The sequence below is a fragment of the Pleurodeles waltl genome, chromosome 1_2 (genome assembly GCF_031143425.1).
Source record: "Pleurodeles waltl isolate 20211129_DDA chromosome 1_2, aPleWal1.hap1.20221129, whole genome shotgun sequence".
In the NCBI taxonomy this organism is placed as follows: domain Eukaryota; kingdom Metazoa; phylum Chordata; class Amphibia; order Caudata; family Salamandridae; genus Pleurodeles; species Pleurodeles waltl.
In genome coordinates, this window is record NC_090437.1 from 295,955,038 (window position 1) to 295,980,386 (window position 25,349).

General features: G+C 42.9%; 1 protein-coding gene and 1 long non-coding RNA gene across 2 annotated transcripts in view; one reads left to right on the forward strand and one right to left on the reverse strand.

The window, feature by feature from the left end:
- LOC138299809 (uncharacterized) overlaps positions 1-25,349 on the forward strand; it is a 282,390-nt gene that overhangs the window by 140,189 nt on the left and 116,852 nt on the right. The gene's annotated exons all lie outside the window — the stretch shown is intronic.
- The window catches only part of LOC138299803 (alcohol dehydrogenase 1-like), a 204,689-nt gene continuing 194,369 nt past the window's right edge, over positions 15,030-25,349 (reverse strand). The window contains exon 9 of the mRNA XM_069238372.1: positions 15,030-15,490. Coding sequence (XP_069094473.1) covers positions 15,466-15,490 — 25 coding nt within the window. The 3' untranslated portion in view covers positions 15,030-15,465. The remainder of the gene's footprint in view (positions 15,491-25,349) is intronic.

The following is a 25,349-nucleotide window of genomic DNA, read 5'->3' on the forward strand; positions in this document are numbered from 1 at the left end:
AGAGACCCGGTTTAATGTCCGTTTTAAATCACTACTTGAGCTCCGGAGAAACCCAGCCCACTTAACGTCAGAGTTGAAACAGGGCTCGACTTCCCTCTGAGTCACGTGGGTGAAGAGGCACGAACACATTGATATGGACAAGTTAATTGGCTCCCACAAGTCAAGTGGACAGAGTGGATAATTTTATACATACAGTTTCCTACAGGTTTATGCCCAGGCCTGTATTCCAAAGGCTAAGTAAGGGGTAGAGATATTATTGCCCATCCCATTACATACAAGTTTCATCAACAGATCCAGTCTGCATTTCAGAATCTGTTTTTCTATAGGATTATCCTATAGGAAAGTCTGTGCCTTGATTTCTGGAACACGACAAGGGAAGTTTCACAAGCACATCCGTCTGGTATTAAGTGCAGTTTGTGACAACATGCAGGTAATGGGTAAATCAGTTTGTGCGCCTATGGTTTAGCGCATGGCTTTACCACCATTTTTGTTTCTTTTTTTCGCAACCTGCTATCAACAAGATTATGTCCCTATACCTGACCTCATAGCATATTATAGGCAATAGAAAAAAGCAAACGTATACCATTTAGGGCATTTCGTTATTCAAATGTAATATTGCATCTGTGCTATAAACGTATTTCCTAATCAACACCACCCAGAATTATGACGATTCCTTTGGGGCCAATCACATCTTATAAGCCATTGAATTTAAGGCGCATTTATCCTCGGGAAGAGTAATAAAAATCCACTTAATTTCATGTGTGCCATTAAATACCTCTAAAGTTTAGAGAAATGTGTCTGACAAAGGTAAGTTGCTACGAGCTATCCGTTTTTTGCCAATTTGTGCATTACACAGTTGCAAAAGTATGAGGGAGCGTAGCTCTTATACTCAAAATTAACATGAAATGTTTATGAACTAATGCATAATAATGCCGCGTAGAAAATGTATTAATGTGGTATTGCTAAACGTGCGCTTGAAATGTGCCCACAGGGAGTGGCCGTCAATATATACAATGATTAATGAAACTGACATGATGTAGAATTAATGTGTTAACGCAGTGGTTCCCAAACTTTTTCGATCCCCGGCTCCTTTGACCTATTGGCCGTGTTGGCCACGGCTCCCCATTATGTTACTTTTTTTTGGCGGGTGGGGGAACGTTATCCCAGCCTGTACCTGTACCTACACTATTTACAGTTTGACTTCTTAATTCTCTCGTTCAGGTTCCTGAAAACCATTTATTTTAAATTATTTCTTTTCTTTTGTCATAGGGATATTATTAATGGTACTCTGGCGCCCTCCGCTGGTCACAATAATTAATGCAGGGGGTTTTGTTTCCAAAACCACGGTGAAAAGCTACCGATTAAAAGCACCTCCGAGTGGTTTCCAGACTGTGTGCGGCGCCCCTGGCTAATTTTGACGGCGCACCAAGGAGCCGCGGCGCACAGTTTGGGAACCACTGTGTTAACGTATGATTTTACACTATTATTAAGGGTTATATGCTAAAGTTCTGCAAATAAATCAGTAGGCCTTAGTTAGCATGAGTCATGGCCTAGCTGCCCGGTTTCATATTAAATGTGTTTTTCTAACGTACAGTGTGCTGACTTGCTGAAGGACATGAACTCATACTTTTCTAAAAGCTAGAAGGCGAGTGTAACCGTAGTAGATCCGTTCTCATGAAATTAGACTTGCTCAAGGAAACATTCTTGCTGAATGCAACAGTGTAGACTAGTTGCAGGTACAAGGTCGCCTGAACCGGTACAGACAATGGAACCACTGACTAGGGATGCGAAAAGGACCACAAGAGTATAAAATCATACCGGATATTCTACCCATTTGAGACGTCAATCACAAGAACCAATAAACTACGTGAGAACTGTTATGGGGTGACAATTTTGATTAAATCACTGGAAACCTATTGGATGAAGATAGTGGGGTGCCAACCTCACCCAATTAGGAATTAGGGGACTGTACAACAGAGAAGGGATAAAAACCTTTGACCCGAGGAGCCATTAGGAGATGCCATTGCGAACTTTTGTTGTGACCCAGACACTTCGTCACGCTGCCTAGAGACTTTGCTGTTTGGTTCTTCAAACCATCCTCGCCCTTATCTTGCCCATCTATACTTTACCTCCTTATGAGGGAAGTACCCTTTATCCTGCCTTACCGAACTTTGCTGTGTTTCTTGGCTGATGGCGAATCAACTGATGTCCTGAGGATGAAGATTGACTCTGTATGCTGACCCATTACGGAGGGTAACTATATGATGACGAAATGTAATTGTCTGTTATCTTTTCCTTTCTAGGTACCAACTGCTTCTTTTGACAGAGACCTTAGTTAGAGGTTTTCCAAATTGATGTTACTAAATTGTTTTGCATGAAGCCCAACATGCCAATGCTAATTCGAGGTTAGTTAAGGCGTTCACTAAATGGACGCAAATAGACAAATGACTGAATGAATGCTTTGTTGAATAACATGGTAATAATACTCTGTTGAGATTAATCCATGTTGACGTTGTGTTATGTTCTAATGTTCGTGATCCTTGCTTTGATGAAATCTTATTCGAGTTGCCATATTATGACAATGCTGATGTGTTTCATGGTTTTGAGACTAATAAACTTACTAGTAGAATTGTAATCAATAGGGAATAAACATCATAAAATTGTACTAAACTGGTGTGATTAGTCATGACTGAAAGGTCATGGTAGTTTCTGAGTCATTAAATGTCATTGATTAATCTGAATTGTCTTGTTATGGTGAATATTGATGACGTTATTGACATTGATTGACATGTTGATCAGTTATCTCGTCCTAAGGTGTCTTCAATCAGGGTCAAAAGATTCATTGGCCTAAACGAGTCCCAGAGTGAATAAATTAGTCATAAAGGGACACGTTAACAGTTAAGGTAGCAGAGCGACGGTTTGGCCCTTTGGGGGCCCTAGGACGAAGGACCATTTTTTAGAATTGTTTTTTGAAATAATGCAAATTGACGGTATGATGTGTCTCTAAATTCCCCACGACTTTCCCGGAATCTCGGAGCTTGCCCAAGTGAGTTGGGTATGTTCTCAGTGTTCTAGTATGTGTAGTGTAGAATTTGCGCTTGCTCAGCTTATGCATATTGCAGGTGATTTGTGAAGTTTGTGTGGATTTAGGCCAGGTAATGTTGTTTTAGTAGGAGTGGGCGTACTCCGCAGTATGAGAGTAGGGAAGTCGGCGAACTTCATGTGAATGTGGTGCTTTGTGCTAAAAAATTGTCCACGTGGTTGTTGGTGATGTACGGACCCGCCGTGGTCTAAGACTCCGGAGTATATTGACAAGTGTAGGAGACACTTGGTTTATGTTGTAATTTGTGCGGTTTAATAGGTCAATCGGGCGTGGTTGACAAGTCGAGTTTGAGTCAAATTGTGTGATTAGAACTTGCCAAATCTCCATCGAAGGTTTCAAAGTGCACTAGAACAAACCATTGACAAGTCGAGAGTAGGATTTGCCGGTCGAATTCTGCTTGCAAGTGTGGGAGCTGAGAAGGAGAGAGTAGCGGGCGAGGCTTCAAGTGAAATCTCTGTAAAGTTCTGAAGCGATTGTGTTACCCTTCCTGTAGTAAACTGGCAAATTTGGGTTTTTTGTTGTTCAAAGGTGCTCGCAATATATTGCATTAGTTTTGTGTGAGGAGGACAAGCTGCAAGACTTTGTCAGCCGTAGTGTGTGTGAGTGTGACATCATTTGAGCCGCGCTGGGATAGGTCGGTTGCCAAGAGGGGGCGCGCACGGTTTGGCAGCCGTCCGTGAGAGGCAATTGGTTGAGAAGGTAGGCGAAGAGTGTTCTGGGAATTAAAGTCACTTCCTGATTAGATTCTAAACTAAATAAAAGACGCAAAAATGAAGTTTTTCAAGGCTCTAAAGTGTGCTTTGAGGGGAGATACATACATTACAGCGAGTGTGGGGGAGCCTACACCGCCAGAGGATACTCCGGCTTATATCGTAATGGAGGAGAAGGGAGTCGCGCCATGTCTTAGGTTAAAGCAGTGGTGCAAACTGACAGAGAAAGAGGGATGTTTGGCGTTCCCGGAATATGGGACGTTTAATATAAGAATTTTGGAGAATTTGTGAAGGGTGTTAAGTGAGCAGAAACCGTCCCTGAGACCAGCTCAGTATGAGGCATTATCGGTCTGGGATTTAATGGCCATACGACACAGGCAACAGAAATTTATGAGGAGAATGAAAAGAGCAGAAAATACTTTAGCGGAGGCTTAATTGGATAGTGAGACCAAGATGTGGAGAAGGGGAATAGTTGACGGAATTAGGATGTTTCCGGCAATAACGCAAGAAGATGAGGCGCAGGGAAAGAATGCCACTTGTAAGACAAGGGCTCTAGTAAGCCAAAGGAGACTCAGAGGTCTTGGGCAGATGATTCAGACGATGAAGAGTTTCTTAATCAGTTGTTATATGATCGCCTGCCACCATATGCCATGAATGATAATGCACAGAGTACTAGTGTGGGTCCTGAAGATCCGGCACAAAATAAGGGAATCACAAATACAGTGCAGACATGTGATACAGTTTTGATACAGAATGGTGTCAGTGTACCCACTGCTCCAGATACGCAGATACAGTTGCAGCCACCACCAATTCAGAGGCTTTATCCTTATGTCACAGTATTAGAGACAACTACGAGTTTGATGGTGCCTCCTGATTCAGTATACACGAGATCAAAATTAGTGCAGATTGAGCCAACTCCACAATTGCTGCCCCAGCCGCAGCAACAGGTGGTTCCGAGTTACACTTCTGTTGCAGGACTGCAGTCAGTAGCTACAGCACAAATGATGAATCAAGCTATGGGAGTTAATGCTCCACAGGGTTTGGGAATTGCACAGTCACCAACTGCTATATCATTGCCAATTACTGTTGGTCCACCAGTACCGCTGTATGCGCAAGGTGAGCCTGGCGTATGTCTGGCGTATGTGGCCAGGGAGTAATGACCCAAGAGGCAATAAGAGGAGGGTCTACCAGAAACTTGCAGGGAATGACACAGGGAGAACAGACAGTCGAAAGGTCTAGATCCTTGTTGGACTTTAGTCCGATTGGGGTTCCTTTGGAGACGACGAGGCAAGCAGGGTTGGGAACACTAACCCCACAGGTAATGAGTACAAATACGACACAGACACCAATGGTGCAATCTGGAAATGTCTTGTTACAAGTTTTAACAGCACAACAATTGAACGAGTGGTTAGACAAGCTCAACACTCAGCAGACTACTTCAGGGACCGCAGAGAGGTCAGAAAGGGAAGAATACCTGAATTTTGTGAGACTGGGTGTAGAAGCCGCAGAACTAGTAGAAGGAACAATGGGGGTGAACAGATTAGAGTCATACACAGAAGCAGAATTGAGGTATCTGTGCCCCAAAATAACCAAAGAAGTGAGCAGGGTCCATCAGAGGTTGGCAAACCTGGCGGACACATACGGCATAGACATAGAAAATACTAAACATTTGAAGAGGAGCTATAGGTTAGACTTTGAGCCAAAAGACTTCAATCACATGAGATCTAACGGAATGAAGGCACATCTTAAAGAGATACTGCAGAGAGCTCAAATTTGGGGAGCATTAGAGAAATGGGAAGGCAGATGGGCAAAGAAGAGAGATAAAGAGAAAGGGGACGGCCCGGAACCAAAGCAGGCTAAAGCTGCACCAGACACGGGGACATTAAAGATATTACCAATGAGAGAAACATCTGGAGAGGTTTTAGTCCATGTACCGTGGTCTATGGGTGACATCCTGTCATTCACAAATGATTATCCCAGGTTGAGGGAGAAGCCAATAGAGTGGTACCAGCAGACGGTTTTCAAGTCTTCCCAGAGACATTTCGCAAGCTTCACAAACCTGTCCCTGTTTGAGATCATAGTTCCAGCAGATTTGTGGCTAAAGTACAAGAGAGGTGTGGATTGGACGTCAGAGGAGCCGGCAAGGGACAAGGTTACTGGAGCACTGTCTTCTGAAGTGATGAGGGATTATCATAAAGTGATTGAGTTTCTAAAGCAAAAAGTGTCGCCGAAGGTGACTAATTGGCAGAAAATTGATCGAACATCAAAGGAAGGCAAAGAATCGATCCATGCTTACTATGAGAGTTTTTTTGAAGGCATTCAAACACTATAGTGGTACTGAGGTCATAGAACCGAAAGACATGAATCACCTTGTGTTCAGCTTTGTTGAAGGGTTAAGACCAGAAATTAGCCAGATGGTTAAGAATCATTTGATCTGTTGGCAAGCGAAGCCGATTGATGAGGTGTTACAGTATGCGAAATACTGTAGTGACAAGATTGAACTAAAACAGAGAAAGTTGAAGGAGAAAGTGATGGTGATGCATATTAAGGCAGCGCAGGCAGGGATGCAGGGAAATGGAATACAGCAGATGATACAGCAGCAACAGCAGGGGAATGGAATGTTTCAGGCACAACCAAGAGGACGAGGTCGAGGAGGTTTTGTGAACCGTGGACCAGATATAAATACTGTTGTGGTTCAAAATGATGTGCAGGGGATGAAAAAGGTGTTACCATGTCACGTGTCCGGAGGCGTGGGGCATTGGAAGAGGGAATGCCCAATGATGATGCAGGATGGTGTTGTTCAAAAAAAGAAATGATGTCGGTACATTTCACAATATGAGAGACCCAAAGGTGAGGGGTCAAAATCAGAACTTTCAGAATAACATGGTTCAGATGCAGGGTCTACAGCCCATGCAACAGATGCAAATGCCGCGTGTTCAACCAACACAGATGCAGCAGGTACAACAGCAGATTCCCATGGTACCTAGACAGCAAATGCAGTTACCATTAGCTCCAATAGGATAGCAACAGGTGATGCTTCCACAACAGGTCACAGGTCAAACAATGTGTCAAAATAATACAGTACAACAGTTCCCATTGCGTGGTGAGGATGGAATAAACGATGAATGGTCGGATGATTGTTCAGATAGTGAGGAGTGCAGGCTTGCAGCGTCCCTAGAGGTAGATCAGAAGGGACCATATGTAGAAGGAAAGGTGATGGGTCATAAAGTTTCGTTCTTAGTTGATACAGGAGCTACACGCTCTAAAGTCAGAAGTGCAGAGGTTCCGAAATTGCCACTTTTGGGGCGTACCATAAGGGTGGTAGTAGTAGCAAATCAGTTCCTGACAAATCCAATTACAGATCCGGTCTAAGTTGAGATTGGTACCTTCCAGGGATTACATAGATTTGTAGTCTGTGACTCGAGTCCTGTATCCCTACTGGGAAGAGACTTACTGTGCAAGACGAGGTGTTCAATTACCTGTTCTAATGAAGGGATTGAGGTGCAGACAAACAGTGATGATGAAGGGGACGATGGTCAGATCTCAGAGCTAGAGACGGAGACTACAAACGAGGAGTACCCTTTGATAACCTTAGTCACTGTGAACATCGGGAATGACTTACCAGCTGAATTACAGGGAACAGTGACAGAAAAGGTGTGGGACCTGAAAGGAAAAGAAGTGGGACTAATAAAAGGAGTAGAACCAGTTAAAGTAGAGGTAAAGTCAAATGCAGTGTTTCCGCAGGTACCGCAGACAAGTTGTCCTCATACAGGTGACGCAGATAATTGCAGACTTTATAAAACAAGGGGTTCTAAAAGAAGTGATGAGCAGCCCGTGTAATTCACCAATAATGGGTCTGAAATAGCCTTGTGGGAAGGTTCGAATTGTGCAAGACTTGAGGAAAATAAATGAAATTGTGGTAAAATGCTGCCCCATAGTGCAAAATCCAGCAGTAATTATGTTTCAGGTTCCGTGTGATGCAGAGTGGTTCACAGTCGTGGACCTGTCTCAAGCATTCTTTTTGGTGCCTCTTCATGAGGATAGCCAATTTCTCTTCAGTTTCAAATTCCTGGACAAGGTTTACAGTTGGTGTCAAATTCCTCAAGGGTTTTCAGAATCACCGTCCATCTTCAATCAGATATTGAAGAAGGATTTGGAATCAATGGATTTGCTCTTTAGTTCGACTCTAGTACAGTACATTGATGATTTGTTGATTGCATCCAGAACAAAAGATGACTGCAGGTATGACACAATTGCCTTACTGAATCATTTGGGAAAGAATGGACATAAAGTGTCCCCAAAGAAGTTACAATACTGTCAAAAAGAGGTGAAGTACTTAGGTCACCTGATTGAAAAAGGGTCGAGGAAAATATCCAAAGAGAGGGTGACAGCTATTTTGCAGATGAATCCCCGACAACAAAGAGCCCACCATTCCCAGAAACATCCTAACGTCTCTCTTTGTTGTCAGTGGATCCCCAACTTCTCGATTATCTCTAAACCTTTGGTGAGGTTGACGGTCAAGGAGATTCAGGATGGCCCGGGTGCCATAACCATGTCCGAAAAAGAGATGAAGGCATTCATGGAACTGAGGGAAAGTATGTGCAGGGCACCTGCTTTAGGTATGCCGGATTATGCCAAGCCTTTTGTACTGTTTTGTCATGAACGAGATGCTTGTTCTTTGTCTGTTCTGACACAGGTCCATGGAGGTGCAAATCGCCCAGTAGCATATTTTTCAGCTACTTTGGACACAGACGCAGCAGCCTTACCAGGTTGTTTACGTGCAGTTGCAGCAGTTGGTCAAAGCCTCACTCAGTGTGAGGGTATAGTGATGGGACATCCTTTAACAGTAATGGTCCCAACATTCAGTTGAAATCCTGTTGACTCGAACAAAGACTCAGCATATGACGAATGCACGCCTAACTAAGTATGAAACAATTATACTGGGGTCACCGAATGTATCCTTGAAAAGATGTACTGTGTTGAACCCAGCAACTTTGCTTCCTATTTGAAAATGCAGACATTGATGATGCTGAGGAAGTAGAACATGATTGTCTTGAGGTAACAGATCTGTGCACCAAACCGAGACCCGACATTAAAGATACCCAATTGGAAGAAAATGATTACACTATCTTTGTTGATGGTTCATGCCTGAGAGACGCAGTAGGAGTACTTAGGGTTGGATATGCCATGTGTACAATCACTGGTATCTTAGAAGCATCCTGACTCGAAAGACTATACTCAAGTGGCTGAATTAATTGCTCTTACTAGGGCCTGCCATGCAGCTGAGAACCTGAAAGTCACTATCTATACTGACAGCAGATACGGATTTGGAATTGTACATGATTTTGGCCAGTTATGGTCCCAGAGGGGTTTCATGACCTCTTCTGGTTCTCCAGTGAAAAATGGCGAGAGAATTAAAGATTTGTTGCACGCGATTCAGTTACCTCTTGACATTGCCGTGGTAAAATGCAATGCTCATGTTAAATCACAAGACTTTGTGTCAATGGGAAATGGATATGCAGATCAAGTCGCAAGGTTTTCTGCGTTGAACTGTATATCGTTTAAAGATCAGTGGGAATTGTTACCTGAAACTGAAAATGAAACATGCTCAGGGTATGCATTAAGAGTGGTTGACACACTAGATGAGTTAAAATCGTTGCATAGACGTGCCAGCAAAGAGGAAAAGCGCTCCTGGCTGAAAATGCAATGCGTACAGAGATCGGATGATTTATGGGTTTCAGAGGAGGGGGAAATGGTTTTGCCAAACAGCCTTTTGTCACAGTTTGCGAGGTTTTACCATGGTCAAGCACATGTTGGGAGAGACGCAATGATCAGGTTGTTCAAATTCGATTGGTTCAATCCGAAATTCAGACAAGGTGCAGAAGTTATCTGTCACAGGTGCATCATCTGTCAACAGATGAATGCAGGAAAAGGTACTGTGGTGAATTTGAGCCGCATTGGGAGATCAGGAGGTCCATTTAGCAGAATGCAGATGGATTTTATTGAAATGCCTGTATGTGGAGGTTTGAGGTATGTGTTGGTGATTGTGTGCGTTTTCAGTCATTGGATTGAAGCTCACCCTACACGTAGGAATGACAGTCTCACAGTAGCGAAGCTGCTGCTTAGGGAGTTGATACCACGTTTCAGGTTTCCGATCTCTTTAGAATCAGATAGCAGAAGACACTTCGACAATGAGGTGATTAAGCTCTTGTGTGCTGCATTGAACATTGAACAGAAGTTGCACTGTAGCTATCTCCCTGAAGCATCAGGACCAGTGGAGCAGATGAATGGTACCTTGAAAGTCGAGAATGGCAAAAATGTGCACAGCTACAAATTTGAAATGGCCAGATGCATTGCCCTTAGTGGTGATGTCAATGAGAAACACGCCTGACAAGAAAACAAGACTGTCTCCTCATGAGATTCTTATGGGCCGGGCTATGAGGTTGCCCGCAGTGCCTGCAAATGTTCTTGTGAATATCACGGATGATATGGTGTTCGACTACTGCAAGGGTCTGGCTGACGTGGTCCGCTCTTTCTCTCACCAGGTGGAAGCTACCACATTGCCACCGATAAGTGATCCAGGTCACACCCTGAAAGCCGGTGACTGGGTTGTTGTCAAGAAACACGTGAGGAAGTCGTGTTTGGAGCCACGTTGGAAGGGGCCATATCAAGTAATACTGACAACTACTACTGCTGTGAAATGCGCAGGACTTCTTAATTGGATCCATGCCAGTCACACAAAGAAGGTGACGTGTCCAACTGATGAGGAACTTGAATTGCCCAAAACAACAGCTGCAGAGAAGGAAATCTCAGGGCCGGAGAGTAATCAAAGGGGAACTGAGACTGAAGGAGAGCCCTTTGAGGACGGCTTAGTCACTCAAACAGCAAACGAAACCCAGAGGGGTGACAGTGAGCCTATCTCAACTGAGGCACCAGGAGAACCGACCCAAAGAGAGGTTCTCCCAGAAGCAGACAGATACGGGTTTGAAGTTGAACTGCTAACAGACCCTGAAGGAGAAGGAGGTGAAGTTGAGGGAGGTCAAAGTGTTCTGACTCCTCCTGAGCTGCTTGCAGATCCATCAAGAGAAAACACCACAGTACAAGAGGAGGGCACTATTGAACATCCTGAAAGGCCGAGCGGAAAGAAAACACTTAAAGGAGATAACTGGCCAGAGCCACAAGCTACAGGGGAAAAGGTGATTCCTAATGAAACAATAGAGGAAGAAGTTGATACAACCAGGAAAGAAGATCTCAGTGAAGGAGAGTTTTAGGGTGATCGCAAACTGAAAAGAAAGAGGGTTGCAAACGGAAGGTACGCAGGTCCTGAATGGGCGTATGCAACATCAGCTGAATGGCAACAAGAGTTCTTGGCATTTTGTTTTGATTGAGAAATTCCAGGCCAATACTACAGCACCTGAATTCAACGCTAGTAAAAGACTGTTTTAAATTGAAATTGAATAAAGCTGAAAAGCTGTGAGAAAAGAAACTGATAAATCACCGGATGTAACCCTGTTTACCTGAACTGACTCTGAAAAACAGATCATGACAAGCTGCTAACCTGAATTGACAAAGGGTCCTGGGAGTGAGTGAAACGCTGTAAATACTTGCCAAGAGAGAAACTTTGCACAAGAAAAAAAAAAAAAAAAGAGAGTTTTAGATCATCCTCAAGTTGATTGTTTGCTTTGTATTATTCTACTCTCTGATTCTTTACAGATCATGAGTAACACTAGGGATAATAGTAATAAGGGTATGATTTGTGTATGTTTAACTGTTGGTGTGGGAATTCTGGGTGCAATAGTGATAATAGTTGTGATTGTGGGAATGCCATTGGTGGATAAAAGTGTGACTAACAATTCCTGAGATAGCTACACTAACAACATGGGAGAAGTTTGAGCAGGATACAAAATATTTACATGAGGGAACTAATACGAAAAGGGAACTATCTACTAATGTCTTCTATCACCTGTTTAATGAGTATGTTGACACAATGGATGCGAAGAATTGTTATGTGTGTGCAAAAATTCCTTCGTCAGTACAAGAAGGGGTTACTTACCATAGTTTGCCGCTTACTTACGGAATAAGCTGTAGTTTGCTATTAACTAGATTCTATAATCAAGAACATGTTAAATACTTCTATTCTAATTTAGATGTAGTGATTTCTTTTGTGCCTGTAATTGAGTTTCTAAATAAATTAGCTAAGGAACATAACATAAAAATAGTTAGGGGTTTCTTTGAGCCGACACTGATATTTGGAACAGCTTATGCTCACCGCAATAATCTAACCTGCTTACTCACGCCTGTAGAGAAGGGCTTCTTAGATCACACTGATGATAGACGAAAAGCATTAAAGGAAAAGCTAGTAAAGGGATTAGAAAAACGCACGTTTACAATGATTATGCTTACACTGCAATAAAGACACAGGGTACATTAGCTATAGATGCACTGCATGTAGGAAAGCTTTGTATATATATATATATATAGGCCGAAATCTGAACATGACACTTTATTTGTGGGAACGAGTGAGTGCAGACATGTGTTTTTGTTTCCGAGTAAATGGACATTCATGTTAGATCCCAGGGATCGCTGGATCCTGTCCATTTATTACATATGTGGACCTAATGCTTATTACCATCTTCCAAATGGATTGTATGGGACATGTTATTTGGGAATAGTTTTCCCAAAGATCTACCAAATTGATGACTTGAAGGAACTTACTAAAATGTCTGAATTACATCATGCTAGACAAAAGAGAGACAACAGCTGCTGTTGTAGGTGATATATTTGGAGCCATAATTCCTTCAGTGGGGGTTATCTTACACTCCATAAAGATTCGAAAGTTGTCTACTATTGTGGATAACATGGTGACAAACTTCGCAGGGGCTATACTCCTGATGGATACTGAACTTGCTGCGGAGAGGGCTATGACTCTTCAAAACCGGCTTGCTTTAGACATTCTTTTAGCGAAGAGTGGCAGAGTCTGTAAGATGCTTAATGAGCGCCACTGTTGTGCATTTATTCCAGACAATAGTAATAGGTTAGTAAGCATACCTCTAATCTTAACAAGAGACAGTACAAATTTGAAGGAGCTGAAGGAACCTGGAGTTTGGGAAAAGATTGGGAAAGGAATTACTAAAGTAGGGGATTGGTTTAGTAATATCTGAAATGGGATACTTGCAAAAATAATAGGGGTTGTATTGATTGTTCTAACTTGTTTATTAGGACTATGGTTATCATGCAAAATTAGCAAAAGAACAAAGAGAAAATTGGCAAAACACAATAAAAGAAAAGAGGAAAAGAAAAAGGAGAAAATGATCAAAGAAATTTGGGAAAAATCAAGAAGGGGTGAAGAATATGAAATGTACGAACTAAGAAATTGAAAGTTTGTGAAGGGAAAGGTTTTGTGTGATGACAAATGTCATCAGAGGAGGGACTGAGGGAGCGTAGCTCTTATACTCAAAATTAACATGAAATGTTTATGAACTAATGCATAATAATGCCGCTTAGAAAATGTATTATTGTGGGTTTGCTAAACGTGCGCTTGAAATGTGCCCACAGGGAGTGGCCGCCAATATATACAATGATTAATGAAACTAATTCTACATCATAAGTCAGTTTAATGTGTTAATGTATGATTTTACACTAATATTAAGGGTTATATGCTAAAGTTCTGCAAATAAATCATTAGGCCTTAGCATGAGTCAAGGCCTAGCTGCCCGGTCTCATATTAAAGGTGTTTTTCTAACGTACAGTGTGCTGACTTGCTGAAGGACATGAACTCGTACTTTTCTAAAAGCTAGAAGATGAGTGTAACCGTAGTAGATCCGTTCTCATGAAATTCGACTTGCTCAAGGAAACATTCTTGCTGAATGCAACAGTGTAGACTAGTTACAGGTACAAGGTCGCCTGAACCGGTACAGACAATGAAACCACTGACTAGGGATGCGAAAAGGACCACAAGAGTATAAAATCATCCCGGACATTCTACCCATTTGAGACGTCAATCACAAGAACCAATAAACTACGTGAGAACTGTTATGGGGTGACAATTTTGATGAAATCACTGGAACCCTATTGGATGAAGATAGTGGGGTGCCGACCTTACCCAATTAGGAATTAGGGGACTGTACATCAGAGAAGGGATAAAAACCTTTGACCCGAGGAGCCATTAGGAGATGCCATTGCAAAAATTTGTTATGACACAGACACTTCGTCACTCTGCCTAGAGACTTTGCTGTTTGGTTCTTCAAAACATCCTCGCCCTTATCTTGCCCGTCTATACTTTACCCCCTTATGAGGGAAGTACCCTTTATCCTGCCTTACCGAACTTTGCTGTGTTTCTTGGCTGATGGCGAATCAACTGATGTCCTGAGGACCAAGATTGACTCTGTATGCTGACCCATTACGGAGGGTAACTATATGATGACGAAATGTAATTGTCTGTTTGCTTTTCCTTTCTAGGTACCAACTGCTTCTTTTGACAGAGACCTTAGTTAGAGATTTTCCAAATTTATGTTACTAAATTGTTTTGCATGAAGCCCAACATGCCAGTGCTAATTCGAGGTTAGTTAAGGCGTTCACTAAATGGACGCAAATAGACAAATGACTGAATTAATGCTTTGTTGAATAACGTGGTAATAACACTCTGTTGATATTAATCCATGTTGACGTCGTGTTATGTTCTAATGTTTGTGATCCTTGCTTTGATGAAATCTTATTAGAGTTGCCATATTATGACAATGCTGATGTGTTTCATGGTTTTGAGACTAATAAACTTACTAGTAGAATTGTAATCAATAGGGAATAAACATCATAAAATCGTACTAAACTGGTGTGGTTATTCATGACTGAAAGGTCATGGTAGTTTCTGAGTCTTATTAAATGTCATTGATTAATCTGAATTGTCATGTTATGGTGAATATTGATGACGTTATTGACATATTGATTGACATGTTGATCAGTTATCTCGTCCTAAGGTGTCTTCAATCAGGGTCAAAAGATTAATTGGCCTAAAACGAGTCCCAGAGTGAATAAATTAGTCATAAAGGGATGCGTTAACAAGTGCATGTTCAACATTTAGGTACACTCATTGAATGAAGGAGATGTAACCAATCGGTAAAAGACACCCAAATTGTTCATTTGTTTCATTAACCAGGATATTTGTGAAAAGGGCTAAAACATCTTTAATTCCAAAGAAATCCGGACCACATGTGTAGCTGCCTATTGTAACAACATCCTTTATTTGAAAAAAAACATTTCCATCTAAATCAAAGGCTAAGGCTAAGATATCCTTAGACTATGGGAGTCTAATGTGGTTTTGATTTTTATTATCTTTGGCAAATTGCATCTGCCAATACTTTACATTAACTAAGGATACTTCAAAATTTCAGTCAATGTGAGTACATTAATGTTGCAGGATTTAAGCAGAGAACCAAGAGCATGAGCATACTTTAAAAAAAACCTGTTGGGGAAAAGCATCTCAGTTTCAAGTGAGCACAAAGCTTTCACATAATTTCTTGTTTACCAAAGTTTTGCTGTTTCAAAAGGATGAGTCTAACACTATGTATATGGCACACTGCAACAACTGAAAGATAGAATGACGATTATGAAACGCAGGATTAGTCCTTTTATCATGCCTGTTCCATCATGTGACGCTCAAAACATCAGGATGCTCCGGATGCTGAAAAAAGGGGAAAAACAGCTATTTACTTAGGTTTGTGGTTAGGAATTGTTTGCTGTCCTTATATGAAATAACATAACAACTGAAAAATGCTAGTTTCTAGCTGGAGGTGAAGTTAAAGTACATCACAATGAATAATGCTGGTCCCATGGAATCAATACTGTACTGTAAGCAATTACCTTCAACACAATCACACACACTAGGTCTTACATATGTAGAAAGTAGTCTGTTGATTTTACTTGTTCATCAACTATCATGTCTTCATACAGCCAAGGAATAGCAAATAGTGAAAGATCTGAAGTACCAGCTAATCCACCACGTTTCACAGGCAACTATACGTTTCCAAAGCATACATGTTACTCTATCAAATTATTTATGTATATTTAAGATGATGATTATAATCTTTGCAACAGGAAGTCTCTAGAAAAGTATAGATTCATTGCCTTAGAATTTTCCCCCATGCGTCAGACTTGATCCGGAGATTTTTTCTTCGAGCAATACCCTTGCACGTCAGTCGACTCCGCGGGTGGTGTTGGCTTCGTAGTGGGCGTGACGACATCAGGATTAGTATATAGACACCGCCTCAAGCGCGTCATGCAGAAAGAAAAGAACTGACGTCACTGCGCTATCTGGAGAGAGCTACCCTGGTCCCTTTTTGACTGACTTCGACCCTTTTGTCGAGTTTTAGGTGAATTTTTTGGGTGCGTCGAGGGATGTCCCCGAAGATTGGTTTCAAACTGTGGTGCCTGGAGCACAACTACAACCCGAACAGACCCAATGCGGATCTGTCACTGACGAAATGCAGTGACAGTCCTCGCACAAAGTCGTGCTCCGAGTGCCGGGTCATGCCCCTGAAGGCCTTGAGGCATCAGTCCCTCAAGCATATGGCGGCCTGGCACGCGACTCCGCAACTGGTCTTGAGACCTTCCCCATGAGCGAGACCAGGATCTACACAGAGTCACCACCATTCTTCTTCTTCTTTCCTTGACCCGAAGACTGTGACTTCTTCCTCAAAGAGATCCCGTCACCCTTCAACTTCACCTTGTTTTTCAGCTGATGCGGAAGGAGTGTCGACGCTCGAGGCCTCTGTCTTCAGAGCCTGCTTCTGGGTCCACTCTGCGCTTCCCCGAGTTTCCGGGAGCTGGAGCAACCCCTGCCCAATGAAAGGAGTTTTTTGAGGTTATGCGCCTAATTTTTGGCTAGGCCGACCCCGATACGGAGCCTTCGGGCAGCTGAGGTCCTCGGCCTTGAGCTGCCTACTGTTCATGTCTAATTACCTGATGGAGGTGCTTCAGCCAGGGGCTTCAACATCTCAGCCTCCTCTGACAATCAATGAATTCCTCCCTGATGTCCTACTGGGTACTTAATACCTGTCCCAACACAGGGGCTCCTGTGAACAGATCTTAGGGTCATTCAGGGCGGGCCGATGGCAGCGTGAAATTGTCCAGACCCAACACCACACGCCTGAGAGCCTTGTCATCCAAGCATCCTCTTCCTCTCGCACATTCGCACTGCCCGATAGGGAATCAAAAAGGCTGGACCAATTTGGAAAGAAAATGTTTTCTTCCTCCAGTTTCGCGCTGCGGTCTGTGAGCACCGCATGCCTTTTGGGCCACTATACCCACTCTCTGTGGCATAACTTGCATGCCCGTATACCACAGCACGTGCCTCCGCCGGTATCTGTCACTGATGAGAGAAATGCTTCAGCTTGGGAGACAATAAAGTTCACAATCCGATGTGGGCTGGACACGACCAACGTTGCAACTGATCTACCTAGAACAACGGTGGCCTTGAGGTGCCCCCCTGAAAAACCAGATTTACGCAACCTGGCATGTGTCCAAAACACTCTTTAATGTCCATGGCTCCCACCTCCGATGCCCTTTGCCTTGTCTCCGAACTCGGCTTTGGGGAGGTTTAAGGACTCCTGGGCTACGGCTCGTTCCCTTGGCCTTTCCACTGCCCCTCCCTCCCAACAGTTTGCCTTTTGCTGCATTTGTGACCACAGAAGGGGCTCCCCGTCGCGTCCCTATCCCAGCCACCGTGCTGTTCAGCCGCTGCGTGGCCTGGGATGTGGAATCCCACGTGGGCATGGAACAGGGAACCAGAGGTCTGCCCAGTCCACCCCTGCTCCTGCTGCAGCCTCCAAATCTTCCTAGTCCGTCCCTTCACTCAGGTCCCGTTGCCGGCAGGATTCGCCATCACCTGCCCTACTGGAAATGCAACACTACAGACAGGTGGGTTTTGCAGATCGTTTGAAGGGGCTACTCCCTCCCCTTCAAATGTGCCCCACCAGCCATGCCTCCCTCCGGAATACAGTTGATTGATGATCATTTGGCACTTCACTGCCAGGAAGTTTCAGCTCTCCTGATGCAGAGACTCTCTCTATTTTGGGCACCAGAAAGTAGCGAGAATAACAACCACGATCTACTTTTGGTGAAGGGAGCCATAGACTATGGCTTAGGTCCTATCCTAGACCTTTGGAACCTCAATCTCTTCCTCAAGAAGAAGTTCAAAATGCTCACCCTGGCTCAGGTCCTGTCTTCCTTGGACCTAGGAGACTGGATAGTAGCTTTTCTACTTTCAGTACGCTTACTTCCACATTCCCATCCTGCCTGCCCACAGCCATTACCTACGATTCGTGGTAGGTCACGAGCACTTTCAGCTTACGGTGCTCCCCTTCGGCCTTACCAGTGCCCCTCAGGTGTTCATGAAAGTGTTGGTGGTGGTTGAATCCCCCAACCTGCAGAGGTAAGCTGCAGTCTTCCCCCTACCACGACGTCTGAAAGTGGGAGATGAAGGTGGCCTCGCCCCAGAAAGTCAACAGCCAGACTGTGGCGAACCTCCTGCACATGCTGGGGTTCACTATAAATGTGCCCAAGTCACACCTGCCTCCCTCTGTCCAAACAGCTCCGATGAAAGGGAGTGTCACAGTGCAGTTTCGGGCTTATCCTCCCGAAAACCAAGTCCAAGACATTCAGGCTATGATTCCGATCATTCAGTCTCTGTCTTAGAGTCAGTCTCAGCGAAGCCCAAGGCTACTGGGCCTCATGGCCTCCTGCATCCTGATAGTAACACATGCCATCTGGCATATGGGGGCTCTGCATTAGCATTCAGAGAGATTTCCCTGATGCTGCGCCCACTGGAACTGCGACATGGGCCAGATCTCAGAGGGGACTGTGAAAGACCTCCAATGGAGGCTTTCGAATCCACTTTGGCTCGATGGCAGATTCCTCTCCCTTCCCCAACCAGATCTATCCGTAGTGACGGATGTGTCACTTCTGGGTTCGGGCAGCCACATGGATGAGGCGGAGATCAGAGGCCTCTGATATGGTGCCCAGACTCTGCCGTAGACCAATCTTCTGGAGCTCCGGGAGATCAGCCTTGCGTTGAAAGCATTTCTTCCCTCTCTCAAAGGGAAAGTAGTGCAGGTGTTCACGGACAATACTACCACCATGTGGTACTGCAACAAACAGAGCGGAGTAGGGTGCTGGACCCTTTGTCAGGAGGCGCTACACCTCTAGAGATGGCTGGAACATCAGGGCATTACCCTAGTAGTTCGTCTGCTCTGAAGCCCGCCAGATGTTGAACTCAGCCATTGCTGCATAGCCTGGTGTTCAATCATGAATGGCATCTCCATCCGGAGGTGGCGCAAGGTCTCTTAGATCTAACCAAGGCTCTCTCCACTGCTCAGTTCGTCTCTGCAGAGAACGCGCAATGTCAGTGCTGCCTTGGAAACTCCAATGTACAAAACAGCTGACTCTGAGACGCTTTTCATCTCAATTGGAACTCCGGACTCCTTTACGCCTTTCTGCCTATACCACTTTGTGCCCAGTCTGGAGCCACCAAGATAACTTGGGCCCGGTTGTTCCTGCTCTTCTTGAGAACTCTGGGCAGAAGAGTATGGTATCCTGAGCTATTAAGCATGGCCACGGATCCTCCACTCGGGCTGCTCCTTCTGGAGGATCTTTTGTCGGAGCAGCATGCGACGGTTCTCCACCAGAACCTGTTCAATCTCTGCCTTCATGCATGGAGAATGAGCAGCAGCAGTTGATGGCTTTTGACCTTCCACCAGAAGTCTGTCATGTTATCTTGGCAGCCAGAAGACCCTCCTCCAAAATGGTATACGCCTTTTGTTGGTACACCATGCCACAATCTGTTGGTTCCCCTCTCTGTCCCTCTATCTGAGGTTCTTTTGTTCATTATTTCTTTGGCCCAGCAGGCATCTGCTTTGGGCACTCTTAAAGAGTGAGGGTTGATCAGGTAGCCTAAGAAAGGCCAAAATAGCTGATAAATAACCTTTAAGTCTCCTATTGTCAATCAATTCTTTAAAGTTCTCACCCATTCGTTTCCTGCCACTCCATTTATCATGCCTCAGTGGGACCTCTATCTTGTCCTTACTTATTGGACAATTGTGCATCAGCTCAAAGGGAGTACAAATTAACTAAGGCTCCTTACTTTCAAGACTGAGTTTCAGGCCCTTTCTTCACTCACTCTGCAAGCAGAAGTGATGGCAACAACAAAAACAAAGCCCCTATACTTCTCAGTGCGCAACACCACTTTGGCAGGATGCATAAAGGCTTCCTTCCTTCCCAAGGTTGTTACACCTTTTCATGTAGGCCAGTTCATCACCTTCCCTACTTTTTTTACGTATCTCCACATCTTTCTCATGAGGAAGAGAGACTCCACCATCTGCACTTAAAAAAGAGCATTGGCGTTCTATCTCAAACGTATTAAGATTTCCTGGTGGAATATTAACTCTTTGATCCGTTGCACCAAAATGTGCTAGGCTTTGGCCAAGAAGTACCTTTCTTTGCACCCACATATCCAACAATCTCCTGAGGGCTTGCACGCTCATCCCTCCAGAGCGCCTGAGTCTTCCACTGCATTAGCTCACAGAGTTCCTATCCTGGCTATCTGCCAGGCAGCTACGTGGGCATCCTTGCACACGTTTATCCAGGCAATAATGCTTAGCAGTCAGGTCCGTCGGGACAGCTACTTTAGTCGTTCGGTCCTGCAGGACTTTCTAGTATGATCTTGGTTTGCACACCACCTCCAAGGATGGCATTGCTTGGGTATCTATTCTAAGGTAAGGAGTCGTACATCTGATAGAGGCTTCTAGTTGCAAAGTTACCTTCAATAACGATATATCTGGTAGAGACTTATTCTAGTTGCAAGTTCCTAACCCACCCACCCATCCTCCCGGCTTGTGAACTGATTTTTAGGGACAGGGCCTCCCCATTCAGGGCCCTAGCTCTGGCACACCAATCTCAGTGTTTTTCGTGGCTCTGCACTTTAGCTTGGAAAGTTGTGAAATGAAACTGACTTCACTGCGCTGAGGCAGCATCAATGTACTACTCCAAATGCCTTCACAGCTACTACGACGCCCACGGAGTCGACCGACTCCACATACCGAGCAAGGGTATTGGTAGAAGAAAAAATCTCCGGATCCAGTCTGATGCCTGGGGCAAAATTCAAAAGTAAGGAATCTGCAAATAGAATATGTCTCTACCAGATACTTACCTTAGATAACTATGTAAGTTGTACTTTACAATGTGTATTGAGGCAATTTGGGGGACATTTTAGAGGAAATGGTTGTAAATGTGATATAATCGGATTAAGATGTGCATTTGAAATTTTGTGAAATGTTGTGGGGAATCCCTGGTATGGCCCCTAATGCTACTTCAAAATGTTCTACAGGCAGTAGTAAAGACTTTGGGATGAACTGGCTTCTACCTAATGAAAATATCTCACATTTGTCCATGTTTAATGTGGTAGTGTTGATGCCTTCAATATCATTTTATGGGTATTATTGTACTTAAGAAGGTAACTGGTGGCTTGTAAGAGCACCGGGCACAGCATCTGAGACAAAATCTTAAGAGATAAATACTGAGTTTTCGATCTCAGTCTCATTGATTAATTTACCTATTAAAACAGTTTTCCTAAAATGCCTTCTTATTTCCAAGCTGTTAACAAAATCGTTATATATTTATCATGGGCCAGGAGCACAAGATTCTTTTACATCTTTAGAGCATTAAACATATTATAGTTTAGGCAAAGGTTATTTTTGAAGATGAGGAATGAGTGAGTACTATATATAAGTGTCTTAGATTTTTTCATGATGTAATTGCACATATGGACAGGGATCCAAAACTTTATTAAACTACTCAGTCTTGATCTGTGATAGAACCTTAGCCTCCTGCAGACCAATATTTGGAGAAAGTGAGCTATTTTATGATAACACTGACAAAACATCAGTGTCTCATTCATACTTTTTTCTGCATTGCCAAGTAGAATTTAACTGCGGAGAAGTCATTTGCTGGTACAAATCCTTAAGCATTGATTCACAAAAGTAAGAACTGCTTAATATGATGCGTGAAGATGGATCATCTACAGTGCCAAGTTCCATTATTACTGTGGATTTTCTACAGTTTTGGGTTTAAAGGTTTTGAATGGGCAATTGAGTCTATATACAAAATGTGAGATTGCAAGTATAATTTTCTGCATCTTCCAATTTGCAGGGGTACATGCAATTCAAGGGTGTGAGAAGGATTAGGTGGAAGGGTCGGTGTAGGAGATAAATCTGTCAAAGCTATTCATGCAAATTTGCCACTATTCAGATTTCGGAAATGGAAGTCTGTATGGAAATCTACAAATTTGTAGTTTTCGATACATAGCCCTGGGTACCCTGAACAGTTAGAGAATAACACACGTCACAAGCATCAATTTTTATATTGTGAATGCTTCAGAAATTTTCAAAACTTTCCATGAACAGACCTTAGAAGCCTTGGTGGACTAAAACAACATCAGCACAACTTTGGATTGCCAAATGATCCAGTCTAATGTGTGATAATTTAAAATGATTGAACCCTGTTCTTATATGTTTCACTTTGTTATGCTATGTGCTTCAAATAAGACCATATGTGAAATAACACACATTAGAGAACCTCTAAGACCTTTAATTTACTTAATCAGACCATTGCTCCATAGCCCATTAGTGTAATGAGAGTTGAAGCCTCTGTAAATGAGAACCTGCAGTTCTTAGCTGAAAACGCTAGCACATTTCCTCATATCTGTTTTTTGGTATTGCCACTTCTAAAATTTAATGGCTTCTTTTCAAAAGCCTTTCAATTTTAATTTCTTGAATTAGTTTAGAGAATGTGCCCTTAATCCTGAGATGCTTATGGATTAATTGAGACATGAGACAGTACTAAAAGTCATTGATCCCTTGGAACAGAAGGATAGGGTTGAATCTTTAATAAAACAACTTTTCCATCTAAAAAAACAGTAATGCACATTTAGAATGTGTCCCTCTGTCCCTAATGAATGTTAAATATGTACCAGAATTAATTTATTTCCGTGATTGTATCCTCTTTTGTTCCCAACCGTGGCAGCATATACTGTCATTCTTTTACACTCTTGACAAATAATGCAAGTAATACATCTGACATTTATAAAGAGGTCTCTTTTCTGCTATGGGTTTTTAAGGTGTCCCAATCGCTCATGCAGTTTTTAGCTCACTGCTTTATCCTACACCTGTTATATCTCGCTCAACGTTAGACACACAAGAATACTACACCTGTTGCCTGTTGAGAAAGTTTAATACACTTCAGATATAAAACCCTTTGTGCAAGTTTCTTTTCTATTTGCATGAGAACAGAGGAGACTAATCAACATCATCAACATATGCAGAGAAAGTAGCAGCAGAAAAATCCCATTGTGAAAACTGGTTAAAATTGGCAAATTTGTGATTTGCATTTAAAGTAACTTGCAATGCAATGCAGTGCACTGCACTGCTTTTGTCACTTTGCGTCAAAGAGCCTTCCATTGGTGGTTCATGGGTATTCTCATACAACCTCCTAAAGTTTTCTGATTCAAATCCTGCCATGCACAGTCTTGCCATCAATGGTATCACTGCAACATTTGATGTTATCACTGATGTCATTTAACAGCGGAAACTAGGGCATAACTTGCGCCCTCGCCATTCACTACTAAAGTATGTATGAGTTATAGTTCACTGAAAGTCACAAGGTATAGTTAACAAAACAACTGAAATACCATTTATTAATACAACCAATTTTCACCTAACGTCCCTTTAAACTTTGATTTTTTTTTCAATGAATTTCTAAGTATCTTACTTAATAAAGGTTTTTTTTTACTGTTAAGGAATATCATGTCAATCCCACGCCGCGCATGGCCTTTTGCCAGGCCCTGTGTCCAACCACATACTGACCATGCAGGAGGTAAGGTGCTTGTAGGGGGTTGGTCTCTCAGGTCCTGGCCACACTCAAGCAGACCTACTGACTTTGTCAAAAGTCACAACACCGAAATATAAGAAGTGGATCTAGTGGGTTTATCAAGGGATGTGGATGTCAAACATACATGATTTATATATATATATATATATATATATAAAAATCATGATCATCTTTGTTCAATAATTACTAAAATATATATTTGATTAAGAATATTGGTAATACACACACAATGTTGGGTTAAGTTTTAAACATTGTATTAATATTAACATACTAAACACATCTGTAAGTTTTTCTTGTTTGTTTTTATGATAGTTTTATTGTTTATTTTTCAGCCTACAAAATGCAATTACAAAGGAAAAGTAAAAGAAAGACTTGGAATGAGTGATGGAGACATGATTTTATTTTTTGAACATAAATAGTCAACACGAGACCATTTTTGACCACTGGAGTAAATTTCTAATGTTATGAAAATCAACCAAAGCATCCTATTACTAAAACACGAGCAGATCCTGACGAAATGTCAAATTTGAGCTAACTTCAGCTCTCCCTTTTCTTGCCAAAATTCTAGATAGCTGTGTTACAAAACAATGAACACTTCTTCAGAGGAAAGAAGGTCATAATGGCCATCTGTCAAGCTTCACATCAATCTATAGCACAAAGTTAGATGATGTGTAGCAATGATACTGCGCTTGCAGCAGTTAGATGCAAGTGCATCACCCACTAAGGCGAATTCTGAGTTCCATCCAGAATACCATGTTGTTTTAGTATTCGGTGTGCTTTACTATTCCTTCTTGATTTGTCAGCGCCTTTGATACGTTAAAAAGCAGCACAGTCCTGAGGTAGTTTGCCAGATTTACATGATTGATGAGATGGTCTGAATCCCATCTTTCAATCACATAAAATAGGCCTTTTTTTTGCTAAGTTGTATGCTAGGGTCTAAAGAGCATAGGGACAAGCATAATCTATGCACAAGGCCCCTCAAAAACCTGCTGATGCATTCAAACATCAGTGTAGGAAAATGGCTCCTTGTTGCAGTTACCCCCCCACACTTTTTTGCCTGATATTGATGCTGACTTGACTGTGCAGGGAGCCTGCAAACCAGGCCCCAGCACCACTCTGTGTACTTTCACTAAACATGTACCATTGTTTCCACAATTGGCACACCCCTGGAACACAGAGAAGTCCCTTGTAAAAGGTGCCAGTGGTACCAAGGGCCCTGTGATCAGGGAAGGTCCCTAAGGGCTGCAGCACGTGTTGTTTCACCCTAAGGGACCCCTCACCTAACACATGCACACTGCAGATTGCCTTTTTCTCCCCACCAACACACACAATGGCAAAGTCGACATGGCAACCCCCTCAGGATGCCATGCTCACCTGTCACACAGGCAGTATTTTGTAAGTCACCCCTCTAGCAGGCCTTACAGCCCTATCACAGGGTGCACTATAGCACAGGTGAGTTCATAGGCACTGTAGGGGCATAGTGCTCATACAGCTAAGTCCATTCTTAGACATTGTAAGTGCAGTGTGGCCAGATTAGGTATATGGTCTGGGAGTTTGACAAAACGAACTCCACAGTTCCATAATGGCTACACAGAACACTGGGA